General features: G+C 34.2%; 1 protein-coding gene across 1 annotated transcript; it reads right to left on the bottom strand.

Annotated features, from left to right (window-relative positions):
• Positions 1-73: 73 nt before the first annotated feature.
• LOC131944342 (SANT and BTB domain regulator of class switch recombination) lies at positions 74-15,666 on the bottom strand. Its single transcript, XM_059304901.1, has 21 exons — positions 15,599-15,666; positions 14,768-14,977; positions 14,322-14,499; positions 13,737-13,809; positions 13,491-13,531; positions 12,954-13,145; positions 12,352-12,410; positions 12,156-12,250; positions 12,001-12,066; positions 11,382-11,468; positions 9,504-9,569; positions 8,424-8,624; positions 7,977-8,094; positions 7,133-7,281; positions 6,238-6,349; positions 4,853-4,976; positions 4,168-4,258; positions 3,717-3,787; positions 2,982-3,064; positions 1,760-1,851; positions 74-816 (listed from the first exon to the last, which is right to left on the bottom strand). Exons 2-21 carry the CDS (start codon positions 14,918-14,920, stop codon positions 771-773), a joined length of 2,097 nt encoding a protein of 698 aa, XP_059160884.1. The 5' UTR covers positions 14,921-14,977; positions 15,599-15,666; the 3' UTR covers positions 74-770.
• Between the last annotated feature and the right edge of the window lie 209 nt (positions 15,667-15,875).

Below are 15,875 nucleotides of genomic sequence, written 5' to 3'. Positions count from 1 at the left end.
TATTCTCTATGGCCGTCTTCAATCTAAACAAAATATGTCAAATTGTTTTTCTATTCTCTATGGCCATCTTTAATCTAAACAAAATATGTCAAATTGTTTTTCTATTCTCTATGGCCATCTTCAATCTAAACAAAATATGTCAAATTGTTTTTCTATTCTCTATGGCCATCTTCAATCTAAACAAAATATGTCAAATTGTTTTTCTATTCTCTATGGCCATCTTCAATCTAAACAAAATATGTCGAATTGTTTTTCTATTCTCTATGGCCATCTTCAATCTAAACAAAATATGTCAAACTGTTTTTCTATTCTCTATGGCCATCTTCAATCTAAACAAAATACATAACTGGACAAAAGATATAAAACATTTCTACATAGTAAGTGTTGAGTCAGTTTGTGTAAAGTAGAAATTAGTTTTATACCTTGTCAGAGAAAATTGTGAACATGACAAACACAGGTGTACAAATGTACACAATATTTTCATGCTGTCTGTTTTGGTTTGGTCATGTTCTGTACACACTAATAAATAGGTTTTCATGTGGTGAGCATAAGGTTGTGATCATATATAAGAATCATCGAGTGATTAGCAAACACAGGTGTACAATTGTACACAATATTTTCATGCTGTCTGTTTTGGTTTGGTCATGTTCTGTACACACTAATAAATAGGTTTTCATGTGGTGAGCATAAGGTTGTGATCATATATAAGAATCATCGAATGATTAGCAACAGTGTAACAATCAAATGGTGATCATCATGTGGTGATCCCATCAAGTGGTGACTTGTTTTGGTGCTCCCAAAGGTTTAGGTCGAGCTCTGTCAAAGAAACAAATGTCCAACATTAAAAATATAAAGCTCTTTATGTGAATTAAATAAATTTAATAGTACTTAAAAATTGGGTTTAAAACATGCCATATATCATACGATTTTATTTATAACACTTAAAAATTTAATTTTAAAATGCTACAAATAACAATTTTTTTCCCCTTGGTATTCCAAAAAAGGCCAGCTTAATTTAAGGTATTATTTTAATTTGCCAGCTGTTATCCTGTTTGACTGATAGTGATAACAATTCTACTATAAAGAGGCAGTTGTCTCCCTTTGTGTGCTCTATGTGCTGACAATAGGCTTAAAAAGCTGGTTCCAAATGGTTGTTGCCAGAAAGCATATTTTTCAACCAAAGTTGAATATTTTATAACATTTGTGAAAATAAGTCCAAGGACTTCCGATTTTATTAAGGCTAGAAATATTCAAAAAAATAATTCTAGTAATATAATAGTAATTTAGCAAATACTTTTTTTTTAAATTTGGATTAGTAGAGTCAGGGTGTTGTGGTGATAGGGGATGTTATATTATTTAATATAAACTACCCGGCTATACCCCATTAAGCGCTGTAGTGTATTTTATCATGGAAAACAATGTTTGTGTCTTTCATTGTTTTACTTTCCTCATTATTCTGGTTGACTTTAAGGAGGGGGTTGAGGTTTTTTTTTTTTAAATATTGAATTGATAAAATAATTGAAAACTGCTTTTCAACAGCTTATATTCAATACAAAAATATGAAAATGGGTGTAATCGAAGGTTCACTGAAGCCTAGATTTTTAAAAATGTGACTATAATTTTATCGCTTTCATATTTTTAAAAAGATTTTTAAAAATTTAGTATGATTTCACAGACTTTTCTTTCAAGCCTATTATATGTGTTTTAACTTTATTTCCCTTGTCCCATGATTCCCAGCTGTCTGAAACTAGTTGCCTACCTAAACTGCCCAGGCAAAGTCTGTTTGACTATAGTTTGTACATTGTTGACTCTCCATTGGGCTTCCAACTTGCTGAAGATACCTCCAAGATACTACAGGTTTAGGGGAAAAATTTTTTTTTTATTAAATAATGTTTATAACATTGCCTCTGAAAAATCATACACTAAAATAGATAAATGACAGGGGAAAAAAAAATTTAAATAAAATTTTTATTATTATTATTAAATAATGTTTATAACATTACTTCTGAAAAATCATACACTAAAATAGATAAATGACAGGGGAAAAAAAAATTTTAAATAAAATTTTTATTATTATTATTAAATAATGTTTATAACATTGCTTCTGAAAAATCATACACTAAAACAGATAAATGACACTAAATCAGTAAATTAATTTGTCAACACTAAATCCATAGTAAGTTATTTGCTGTGAAAATGTACAGAAAAATCTACCACAGTATATAACATGGTTCTTATATTGCTATATTCCATAACATACTGCTTTTCAATTTTTATTGGGCTTTGCTTGAAAAAATGTGGGTTACAGATACACGAAGATTTAATGGCTGTCACAATAAAATCTTTTTAATACATATAGGCTTGCAAGAAATTAAAGTCAAGAATTTTAAAAATTCAAAATTTGTAACAGCCTCCATACACAAAAAAAAATACAAGGATTTTAGTTTTACCACTGTGTTCCCTACCCCTAGACTGTATAATCTGTTTTCTATAAAATCAAGTATACAATAAACCTAAAAAAGTTTGAACATAGATTTGACTTTGTTACTGGCATAGTGTTTTATTACTGCCAGTAATAAAACACTTGTTGAGGCAGGAGTAAAGTTGTAAACAGCAAAATAAGAAAAGTTTTAACAGCAGAAAGAATTTTTTTTTCTTTGTTCTTAATTGTAACATTGGATGAGATTTCTTCCAACTCACTTAATTATTTCATGTCAACCCGTTATGCACCATATAGGCCGTTGTCTCCTGCTTTTCTTTTTTGGATTTGCTTCTATCCATAGCCTTTGTCCAACCAAAAACAAACTACAAGACAGCAGTTGTTTGATTTAGGAGTTGTCTCTTCTAGATGGGTTGCTGTCCCCAGCTATAAAGCATCATCTGCCTGAACTTGAGAGTTTTTAGTTTCGCAAACCCTGAACTTTACCAACTTGACCACACCGACCCCACCTTTCTTCTACTAAAAAGACAAAACTTGTCACCTCTTTCTTTGGTCTGTCCACCTTCTCAGGTGTGAGTCTGAGTCGTGTCAGAAAAAGTCGTATTTCTTTCATCCGTCTGGCATCTATGGGAGAACAGGAACAAAAGGATAACTCTGATGTTTTATTCCAAGTCTCTATTATTTCCCTTTTTTTAAATTTAAAAATTATAAAATGTGTTAAGGTTATCTAGAATTTCTTTTATCTGTCTGGCATCTACGGGAGAACAGGAACAAAAGGATAACTCTGATGTTTTTGTTCCAAGTCTCTATTATTTCCCTTTTTTTTGTATGAAGTACAAAATGTGTTAAGGTTATCTAGAAGTAGATCATAAGGTGAACTGGTGGGAGATGTGTTATGTAACTGGGAATGTAGCTTTGTGCATAAGATATTTTTTCATGGAAAAAATAAATTTAAAAAATTGTGTTTTATTTATGTCAGTTAAATTGGGGCAGTGGTGGGTGACCTAATTAATTACATATAAGTTGTTTGGGGGGGGGGGGGGGGGGGGGGTAAAGTGTTCAAGTGGGGGTGGTGGTGGGGATGGTGGTGGGGGTCTTAGTTACAAAGTAATCACTGAAGTTGTAGAGGGTGGGGTGATAAATAAAGTTGTTGAAGGTTGGATGGAGGGGTGAAGTGTTCAATGAAATAAGTTGTGGGGGGGGGGGGTCTTAGTGGCAATGCAATGAGCTGCTGGGCGGGGTAGAAGTGATGGTGATGGTGTGGGCTGTCCTGTACCTTCCTGTCTCTGAGCATCTTGGTTGTATCTGATGGAACGCTGGGTGTCCCACGTCAACTTCTTCATCTGGCTGTCAAGAAAATGAAATCTCAACAGCTGATCAACATAAGGGAAGACAAGACAACAATCATGGTTAGGACTGCACAGAAAACAAGGTTTGGGTTCAAATCCAGATGGGAAAACAGATCAAAATGTTTGTGGTGTAGGATTAAAAATGTAATGGCTTTAGTAGGATGCCATTTTAATGACTAACTTAATATCTAATTAGATTCAAAAATAGATATTCTTGCATTGTCAACAAGGATTAACATGTCTGGAAAGTTTGAACTAAATCGCTGCATTAGAAGTTGGTCAAAATTAAGTTACAAAATTTACCACATCTCACAAACAAACAAACAAATATTGTGAACTAAATAAAAGCATCTAAAAATAGCCTGCAGGGGAACTCACTCAAATTCAGGGGCATCCAGCAGAATGGCTTGGGGTTCAACAGTTACCAGAGATTTCTTCAAACCTTTTTTCTCTCTTCTGCTTGTTAAAGCTAAAAGAAATTGTAAGGTATGGCTTTTATAATTCCTAACTATCCTTCATTACATATACTGATACAAACATAGAACAGATTATAAAAGAACTTCTAAAACATCAGCTGATCAGATTCTAAAAGAACTTCTAAGAACGTCTAAGATTACTTGTAAGGGAACTTCTAAAAACTTAGCTAAGCAGAATCTAGAGAACTTCTTTAAAAATTTGGCTGTCTTAAAGAACAACTAAAAAGTTAACTGACCAGAGTTAAACTTGTCTTAAAGAACAACTAAAAAGTTAACTGACCAGAGTTAAACTTGTCTTAAAGAACAACTAAAAAGTTAACTGACCAGAGTTAAACTTGTCTTAAAGAACAACTAAAAAGTTAACTGACCAGAGTTAGCCCTGTCTTAAAGAACAACTAAAAAGTTAACTGACCAGAGTTAGACTTGTCTTAAAGAACAACTAAAAAGTTAACTGACCAGAGTTGGACCTGTCTTAAAGAATAACTAAAAGAGTTAACTGACCAGAGTTCAACATGTTAAAGAACAACTAAAATGTTAACTGACCAGAGTTAGACATGTCTTAAAGAAAAACTAAAAAGTTAACTGACCAGAGTTGGACCTGTCTTTTTGTGATTCATCATCTCCCAGTTCATCATCGCTCTCTGAACCAAAGCTGTCAATAAAAAAAGAAACCTCTTTCTCGATAGTCAAGGGCTGCAACCTCGGCTTCACCTGTGAAGAAACATTTTTTTTTACTACTAATTTCAGTTAGTGGGGAGAGCTGAATAATTGCAGATTGAAAAATAGTTTAAGAAAAATATAGTTCACAAGAGAAAATATCTAGAGGACTAAATATCAAAGGCAAAATACAAAACAACAGCCAATAGGATATCAAGGCCAGTAAATGGGGATGGATTGGACACACGCTAAGAACGGAAAGAAGGAAAATATTCCCCCGGGAAAAAGGAAAGTGGGTCAGTCAAAGAGATCATGGAGAAGAACGGTAGAGGAAGAGGCGAAAACAACTGGGCTCGCGTGGGCACAGATAAAGGGAGCAGCCCAAAACCGAGTCTGCTGGAAAAGTGTAACTGCTGCCCTCTGCTCCCCAGTGGCTACAAAGGAAAAATGAATGAATGATGATGAAATATCTCTACAAAAAAAAAATAGTATTGGCCTACTTTCTCTATACATATTTAATCAAAATACAATTTATATGTGATAGTTTGTGATGAAGCACTCGTATTTTTATGAGCAGCACAAGTGAACAAACCCATAGTCAAATTGTACTTAATGAACGATCAGTAATAAAACATGTAGTGTTAGTTACCTCAGAAATTAAAGACTACTGCAGGTACAATGGACATTTCGTTACAGTTATGTGTTGACAAACATCTTGGGTCAAAACGTCCATTGTTATTGTCTTTAATTTGTGAGATAATTAACACTAGCTGTTTTATTACTAATTGCCTTAATCTCACTGCAGCTACCATTGGTATTTATCTAATGAACTCTCAGACATTTTTTAATGTAATAAAATTAAGATATAGTAATGTGTAAATTAAATGCAACAGAATGGAATTGTCTTTAGAATATAGATTTTTCTTGTACAGCTATGACTAGCCATAATGTTTATCAGAATGAAAAATTGCCTGTAGTTAGGATTCACCCCGACCCCTAAACACAAACACACCAAAATTGACCACACATAAACACACCAAAATAATGTAGCTAAGACATACATCACCTTCCCTCCCAAAAGACCCACGTACAAATGATGTAGCTATGACATACATCACCATCACTCCCAAAATACCCACATGCAAATGTAGCTATGACATACATCACCTTCCCTCCCAAAAGACCCACATACAAATGATGTAGCTGTGACAAACATCACCATCACTCCCACAATACCCACATACAAATGTAGCTATGACATACATCACCTTCCCTCCCGAAAGACCCATGTACAAATGATGTAGCTATGACGTACCTCAACTCTGCTCTCATCAGAACCCACAGCACTTAAACTGGGGAGTTGTACGCCCGATGTTCTAGTCTGGCACGCAAACAGCTCATTGCCAAACACATCTATAACCATATCACTGCCAAAGTAGAAAACAATACAACTGTTTATATAGTCTCACATTACGGTGGAGGGACAGCATGGCATAGTGGTAGAGCACTTTACTGCTAACCAGCAAGTCTCGAGTTCGAATCTGAATTCAAGTCAGTGAAGTGTCCCAGAGCCCACCCAGCTCTAATAGGTACCTAACTCATGTTAAGGAAAGTAAAAAAAGCTGGGCATAGTGCTGACCACAATATCCCTTCATATGTCGAGGTAAAAACCAAATGAACTCTACCTCATCTGGCCAATAGATCGCTTAATCTAAAGAGGAATCTTTACATTAGTGTGAAGTGCATGATAATGATGTGATCAATCCTACTGCAGCAATATTTAAGATGAACACATGTGGGGAAAAAAACCTAAGCAGTTAATTTAGTAGATTTAATCAACAGCATAATAAAGACTCCCAACTTAATTTTTAAAAATATTTGAGGCTGGATTCTAAAAAAAAAATGTTAGGTTGGATTAAAAAAAATAATTTTAGGCTAGATTCTAAAAAAATATTTTAGGCAGGATTAAAAAAAAAATATTTTAGGCTGGATTCTATAAAAAATATTTTAGATTGAATTCTAAAAAAAACATATTTTAGGCTGAATTCTAAAAAACAAATTTTGGGTTTGATTCTAAAAACAAATATTTAAGGTTGAATTCTAAAAAAAAAAATAATTTGGTTGTATTCTAAAAAAAATTATTTTAGGTTTACTAATAACGCTACAAATATGAGAATGCAAAAAGACAAAAAAACAAGAGACAGCTCTACCTTGGTTCTAGCGGCCTGTGATGTGGTACACATATAACATCTCTCCTGGCAAGGAGATCGTTCAAGAGAATTTGGGACTGGGATTTGGTTGCTTTGTCCCCCTCAGCCAACGCTGGCAGATTGACCACATGATCTTTGACCTTACATCCCTACATGGAGATTATAAGCTCAGTTTTCATGCCATTTATTCATTTATTTCATCTTTTCTTTCATGTTTTCATGCCATTTATTCATTTAAATCAGGGGTCTCTAAACTATGGCCCGCAAAAACTTTTCATCCGGCCCGCGGCGATCTTTTTGTCCACGGAAAAAACGTTTGTTGGTGATGGCTGAGGAACTTTGCCCAGAAAAATCAATGACATGCCAGGAAGAAACTGGCACCCGAACTGAAATTTGATAGTAAATGCGGCCCTCGGACTGAAAAGTTTGGAGACCCTTGATTTAATAGATAATTTCTTTCGTGTTTATAAGCTGTACTCATGCCATATATTCATTTAAATGACATTTTCTTTAATGTTTAAAAGCTGTATTCATGTCAATATTCATTTATATGATCATTTCTTTTGTTTACAAGCTGTTTTTATACAATTTATTTATTTATGTTTTTTTTTCAACACAGGTTGAAATTTAACAGTCTTTGTAAATAGTATTTTAATTATTTATTAATGCCTATTTAAGCTTTTTATTACTTTTTTTATCTTTTACTATTTTATTCATATGTGCAGTCCTTAAATTAAAATTAAATGCTGTTTTTGATGATGTTGTTTTGTGTACTTTTAGTATGAATTCTATAAAAATAAACAAAAGTTTATGCTAGTCTGAGTTTAGAAAAAAATAAATAAACCTTGTTGATTTGAGTTGGATCAAACCGTACAGATGTTTCCTGGCAACATGGGTACATGCCAACACAAGAGCTGACAGCACCTGGCTCATTGTCATAGACTGGCGCTTCAGGGTGGTAGCTTTATGATTACAAGGGAATAAACAGAAACACTTGAATTCCTTGGATTATACAATTGTATATATAACATATATATATATATATATATATATATATATATATATATATATATATATATATATATATATATATATATATATATATATATATATATATATATATATATATACATACATACACATATATATATATGAAACCCAGGTGTAGCACTGACCTATAACACCCAGGTGTAGCACTGACATATAACACCCAGGTGCAGCACTGACCTATAACATAACACCCAGGTGTAGCACTGACCTATGACCCTGGTGTACATTTGTATCGTTTTACCTGCAGTGACCAAACTCAGTCAGGGGAAACACCTGCTCGCACCGGCCGCAGGTCAAGCTGTTGACCGTCCCCCACAACCTCCAGTAGACATCTCTCCAGCTCTTCAGCTCCGTCTTCAGCTCCAGGATGTGGTCATTCACATCAAAGGCAAGGTCAGGGATATGCGAGAAGGTCATCTGCCCACTCCTGTCTATGGTCATCCTAGGGAGAATGGAAACTAAATTAAGTGTTATGAAACAGCTTTTTCAAATTTTTAAAATCCGCCATAGCCAGGGGTGGACTAGCTGTGTCCAAGAGCCGAGAAATTTTCAAAAAGGACCCCAACTAGATTGATTTTTTTCCCATCAAATTGGATTTTACGCCTTGGTATGAAGGAGAGGAACTGGTATAATGAAGAAATACCAACAAATTGTTTTTAAAAAATAAAACCATTACTAGGACTATTGTGGGATGGCGTGGCCTAGCGGTGGAGCGCTAGCCTGCTAACCCGCTAGTTTCGAGTTCAAATCTGGGTTCAAGTTAGTGGAACATCCCTGAATCCACCCAACTCTGATGGCTACTTAATCACGTTAGGGAAAGTAAAGGTGGCTGGGCATAGTGCTGACCACACTATCCCTTTATGTGACAAGGTCAAGAAACATACAAACTCCACTTCAACTGCCCAATGGGTTGTTAGTTCTAAAGAGGAATCAACTTTTTTTACTAGGACTATTACTTCAGCACTGTTCCTTGGGGGCCAACCAAGATTTTTCCAGTGGGTCCACTGAGATTTTTTCCTGGAGCTTACTGGGATTTAGCCAATTCTAGCTAGAAGAAGCGCATGCATATGTTTACAAAACAGCACTACACTGATCTTTTTTTTCTTGTCATATAAATGTTATGTTCATTGTTCCGGCCATTGTTCAGCTGTCTTGGTTGGACAGGGATTAGCACAATAAAAACAGTAGATTTAAATAGGCTATTAAAATTGAACCTGGATTCAAACTAGAGACTTTTGGGTTAGCTGTCTTGTTCTCTACCTCTAAGCCACCCCAACTAAGCTTATAATTAAAAGCTTAAGTTCAATAAACATATACTTACCTACTTGGCATGCATTTTACTTTTGATTTCAGAGTTTTAGTCAAGAGGCGCTTACACACACTGCACCTGTGTGTTGGGAAGTGAATGGTCAATATGGCAAGGGTTTAGAGAGAATTCGTTTTTTTGGAAGGAATTGGTATGAATAAAATATGATGACTTTGTGAAGGTTTGGAGTATGCTTGTTGTTGATGAAGAAGAAGGATAGTGCATTCTTTGTATTGTTGTACTAGGATGAAGAATGTTTTGTCTTGTCATCGTATACAGTGGTCATTTCTTTATGTACATCGGTCTCAACCATAAATGACGTCATGCTTTTTTTGACAAATTTTTCCTCCGCTCTCCCTTCCGTCACACATTGTCACAAAAAGTCAGACCCCCCACTTAAAATGACATCACACCTCAGCCTAAAACCCACCCCCCTCAAACTGCAGTTGAATATTTTTAAAACATCGACTTTTTTCTAAAATATAATTTAAGTCAATTGTATTAAATTTATTAAAACAGTTTTCTAAAATGCAAACTAGTAGCTGACGTTACTTTTTTAAAATGCAAAAGTGTGACATCACACTATCCGATCCCCCACCCCCTCCTCCCCTACTCATCATCACAAAATATAGGACCCCCACTCCCCCCACCGAGTATGATGTTGTTTATGGACGACCCCATGTATATTCAAGTCAAGTCCAGTCTAGATTTTTAAAAATTTGAAATTTCTATTCATAAGCATGCAATAAAACCAGCATGAAATGACACTGGTAATTTATGTCAAGTTATCATCTTCTTTCTGATTGTTCAGTGGTAAAGGTTATGAGTTTGGTAGTGGTCTCAAAATGAAACCTTCTGCCAGCATAACTGGGACAACCCCAGTGATAACTGTTTGGCAATTATTATTAAATATGGTTTTTGTTTAATTTTTTCAAACATTAAAATTTCAAATGAGTTACTAAAACTGAAAGACACTTTCAAAGCTTGAATTAATATATTAAATAAAAATTTAAATTGCTTTAAATGATGGGGTTAGTGAGAGTGCTCTTGTCTTCTTGGAAATGAAACAAAAACCGATTTTATTTAGATGAGAGATTAAAAGATTTCATTTAGGATTAGAAATGGAATAGGCCTAATAAGATTTTGACATGTTTAGCACTAGGTAGTAATATGTTTAAATGGCTACAGGACATAACCTAGTGGAAATTACCCCCCCCCCCCCCCGAATATCCCCCCCCCCCCGTATTTACCCCCTGGAGCAATTACCCCCCTGTCAATTACCACCCTGGGGAATTACCCCCTCCCCCCCCCCTCAAGTTAGAATCCTAACTCTAACTAGATTTCTATACCTATACACTACTTTAATCCTAACCTTACGAAAAAGACCAAAACCTAAGCATTCACCTTGGCCTAAAACTTAACTCAAAACCAAAACCAACGCTAACCCTAACCTTAACCCTAGCCTAAACATAGTCCTAAACCTAACTCTAACCCTGTCCAGGGGGGAGGGGGGTGGTAATTTCCTACTGGGCGGGGGATAATTAATTACTCCAGGGGGTTAATGTCGCGGGGGGGGGGGGGAAATGTCCAAGGTAATTGACAGGGGGGGAGGGGGGGGAATGCCCTGTTCCCATTTAAATACAAGTTCAAAAAACCCAAAGCACTACATTCAGACACCTGTATGTGTAATTTACAATTGAGTATTTTAAGTGACCTAAATTCAGATACATCATTTACAGTTGAGTATTAGAGTGATCTACATTCAGACATATCTATGAATCATTTACAGTTGAGTATTTGAGAAACCTACATTCAGATACATTATTTACAGTTGAGAATTAGAGTGATCTACATTCAGACACATTTACACATTGTGTACACATTGTGACCTACTTGAACAGTGTGCTTGCCAGCTCTGGTGAGTCACCATTTTTTGTCCCAGGTTCAAAAAGTTTCTCGATCTTTTTGGAGAACAGTTTGCTGTGGAAGGTTTGGAGTATTATTTTTATTTGATGAAGTCTTTTAACAGCAAAAACTATTTTCAGGTAGTAAGCAGAAAAAGTGGAGGGCATTGTTGAATGGTAGAGTGATCGACTGCTAACCCAAAAGTCACAAATTCAGATCCTGAGCTAGAGCTGTAAGACCTCCCCACCGAGCTAGAGCTGTAAGATCTCCCCACCCAGCTCTAATGGGTACCTGACTCATCTAACAGAAAGTAATGTGAATAATGTTAACCACACTATCCCTTAATAGAACAAGGTCACTGAAAAAGATGAACTCTACTTCCGATGTTTCTTCCAGGCATCTCTTTAAGCCCCCCTCCCCCCACCCCCAACAAAATAGCATGTATGTAGAAAACATATACTTTTAACAGTGTCCGCCCACCCCCTCATGAATTTTTGGTCGTCTTCCCCCTCCCCCGAAACACTGTCTACTTCATCTGCCCAAAGGAACAATAGGGTTAAAAGGTTACTTTTCTAAACAAAACAAAAGTAAAATTTTAGTTGCCAACCTTTTGAACTTGTCTTTCCTGTCTTTAACTTCATCAGCTTCATTATGAGTAAACAGCTCAGCTATTCTGAAACAACAATAAAAACAACTGCTATTTAGTTTCTATAAAAATGACCACATTTGATACAAGAAAATTTCCACAAATGCGAACCATACCTTGTAAGCAATCTGTCATTAATACAACCCATATTGCAAGGTGTTGCAACAATGGCACTCATATTTTTATGACAAAACTCTACACATTCTTGAACCTGTGTAAATAAATTAAACACACAAGACACACATTAGGGCATTATTTAAATATTTCAACACACAAATGATCAGTAAGATAAAAATTGATATGATTACTCACCAGATTATCCATCTTTAGAAAATCTGATGATATCAGTATTGAAACAACATTGTTGGCTTCTGTAAAAGGAAGCAATTGTTATGCTACATTTATTATCAACAAAAGGAGAGATTGAAGTCTTGTCTGATGTTTGAAATTATATTTGTATTATTAGCCATATAATCTGATGATATCAGTATTGAAACAACATAGTTGGCTTCTATAATAGGAAGCAATTATTATGCTACATTTATTATTCGCCAAAGGAGAGTTTGATGTCTTGTCTGATGTTTAAAATTACATTTGTATTATTAGCCATATAATTATTTTAATTAACGATTTGAAATCTAAATTATACAGTAACCATTAATAGGTTTTATGTGGCTAAGCTAACTAGTAAAGTTTCCCTTTCGAACCTGATGGTCTATGGGGCAAGTGAAGTAGAGTTCACTTGTTTCTGTAAACTGCATATGAAGAGATAGTGTGGTCAGCACTATGCCCATCTGCCTTTACTTTCCCTAACGTGAGTTAGGTACCCATCAGAGTTGGGTGGACTCAGGGACGGTCTACTGACTTAACCAGATTCGAACACAAGATTTACGGGTACGCTAACTAAGGCTTACCTAATTTTGGCTCCTCTGTGACCTCTTTTGTTCCACGCTTGACATACTTGATCAGCCAATCAAATATCTGCACATCACAATGAACGGAAATGTCCACTTCCTCCCAACGTTGGGCGTCAGTTGACAGATACTCTGCAAAATATTTCATCTCCTGGACCAGCAAATCTCTTGGACACTGGAAATCTTTTTTTACTGAAAACAGATTTTTACGTGTGTTAACTACTGTGTATGTCCAATAAGTCAGAAGTATATCTGGGTTTTTTTTTATTTAGCTTATTTTAAAACGGAGAATATCTTAAATTATTGGTCTCTATTACAGGAATCACAGGCTACTAGAAATGTAATTTGCCAAACATGAAATAGCTACATCCCATAAATAATATACTTTTTTATACTATTTAATTTGTTAATTAAATTGAAAAAACAGTAAGTTCCATCACACAGTATCATTAATTTGTGTTATTTGTTATTTTGTTTATGGGTGATGTTCAGAATAATCCAAATTTAATTTTAAACAATATTTGAAACAAAACTTACAATTTTTTCCCTCATCACAAACATGAATCACCATAATAGGTCTGTTTTTAAATAGAAAATTAAGATTTTAAAATCATTTAAAAATCAGTAAGTGTATGAACGTCTATGTGCATATATTTTTGTTTAGTATTAAGCTATAAGAAAGGACTTTTTTGTTTCAAATGCGGTAGATGATATAAATAATCGACAGTTTTAAAAAGCTACTAAGGTCCAAAAATAAATTAAAAGTAAATAGGAAAAATATACCCTTTATGCCCAAGATCTTTTCGTGCTTGTCCATCTTTGCTAGCACTAGCTTTGTCTTTGTCTTCTCTTGTCCCTGTAATATTCAAGATATAATTAATTTTCTATTAATTGTTCATTTTTAAAATGTGCTTAAAAATTAAATTTTGATCTATACTTCTGCTAATGAAACATTTGAGCATTTCTGCAAGTAAAAAACAATAAAGTAATTGATAATTAAGTTAAGAATATTTTGATCAGTCCACATGAATTAGAAATTTTTTTCCTAATCATTTTATTCAATAGCTTATCTAATTGTAACGTACCATCAACGAGCTTACTAGATCTAGACTTTTGAATAGCGACTACCTCATGGACAAATTTTAACCCATTATAAACTAAAGCATAATCCTATTTTAACTCTTTAAATTTCAACTGTAACTTACTAGAAAACCCAGAAAAAAAGTAGATTTAATGGCTTGGGTTAGGATATGTAGCCACTAACTGTATTACTGGTGAGGTGCTGTCTCTGCCCTATTCTTCGCTGGGGGCTAAATGGAATTAGAGCAAGAGACAGCAGCTTGAAATACAAACTTTATCTGGTCTTACCTTTGGTTTTGCTAGAATTTGGTCTGCTAATGGTTGTTATACGCCCACTGCTCTCTGAATCAGTCAGACTTGCCACACTTGTACTGTTTCGAAGTCCACTAGTGCTTAATGTGTTTGTCAAATGCTGAAACGCAATGCCACCCCCACTTGATAACAACTCCTCATATCTACGTGCACACTATGAAGAAAAAAATTACAGTAAAAACATTAATATGCTTAAATATACACTTTATATATAAACTAGACAAAGTGCTTTATTGGCAAGGATTCTTAGGATAAGTCATGAGTCTATTTTTAATGAATAAAAAAACTGTAAGGTTAAAAAAAAGCATGCAATTGTTAGTCCTAAAAATTATATTAGACTACTATTTACAGCAATTACCCTTCATTGAAGATATGTAGGGATAATGACAAAATTTGTCCTACGAAATAAAGTCATAGGATACCTGGATTGCTGTTGTCCCAGGTATGAAATTTGAGATTGCTTCCCAATTTTTACAGTCTAGAGATGTGAAGTCAGATGATGCGATCAAAGTTTTTAAAATAAGATCCAGTGTTACACCAACACGTACAGATGATTCACCTTTTGAAACACTCATTTTTCCCAGCTTTTTTTTTAAGTAGAGTAAACTACTTAATAACTTATTTATTATTTTCTGTCAGAATAAAGTTTAAAAATACATAGATAAAAAATACAAAATACATAATCATAAATTAAAATGTGTAGACTACTGCAATGTCAATAATGAATAACAAGTCTAATAATTTGTAATAAATATAGTATTGTTATTGATGAGATAAATGGCTGTTGAGATACAATGGGCACTATAAGGTTGATAGTGTTGTCTTTTTCTCTAAACCGACAACAAAATCACCACTTCAACTGTAAACAAAAAATTTGATTGAAAATGGATTTTTATCCAGAATCAGCATTTAAATCAGATTTAATCTTGATATACTCAGATATACTATACACGTTGTTACTGCACATTGATACTGAATATATAGTCGTAGGGGGGGGGGGGGGGGGCCGAAACTAGTAAAAGTAAAAGTATATATTTTCAATAGGCCCCTATAAATTATATTTTGTTTTGGGGAGGGGGGGGGGTTGACGTCTAAACTAGATTTTTAGAGTTAGACAAGCAAATTTTAAGACAGCAGTATAACATTGCTTACAAATTAGTTTCATAATTGTCTTCACCAGTTCTATATATATATAAATATTAATTCTAAGGCTAGATCTAGATCTAATCTATATTAATTTTATTGTATATTACATTTTAAATTATTAGTTTGCCGACTCTGGGTTCCATTCATATTGGCGTCTTTTGTCGCTATGGTCAATGTTTTTAAAAAAATAAATTCTAGAAAACTATTAATATTTAATCTATAATACACCGAATAATGCACTGTAGAAAATTTAAATATGTAAATTATTTCAAATACTTTAACATTATAGCACTAAAATTATTTTACTCAAGTTATTTATTTTCTATCTATTTTATAGTAATAATTAATTGTTTCTAAACATATGGAAAAATAAGTGTTTTTGTT

The sequence above is a fragment of the Physella acuta genome, unplaced genomic scaffold, assembly GCF_028476545.2.
Source record: "Physella acuta isolate Inbredline_101_S28 unplaced genomic scaffold, ASM2847654v3 ptg000045l, whole genome shotgun sequence".
Classification (NCBI taxonomy): Eukaryota; Metazoa; Mollusca; class Gastropoda; family Physidae; genus Physella; species Physella acuta.
This window is presented reverse-complemented; position numbering and strand designations above follow the sequence as displayed.

Excerpts from the sequence above, each read along its gene's own strand:
- LOC131944342 (XM_059304901.1), bottom strand. The coding sequence starts at position 14,920 with ATGAGTGTTTCAAAAGGTGAATCATCTGTACGTGTTGGTGTAACACTG. Across the intron at positions 13,532-13,736 it reads AAAGATCTTGGGCATAAAGG|ACCTATTATGGTGATTCATG; the intron begins GTATATTTTTCC and ends ATTTAAAAACAG. Across the intron at positions 4,259-4,852 it reads AAAAGACAGGTCCAACTCTG|CTTTAACAAGCAGAAGAGAG; the intron begins GTCAGTTAACTT and ends AATTTCTTTTAG.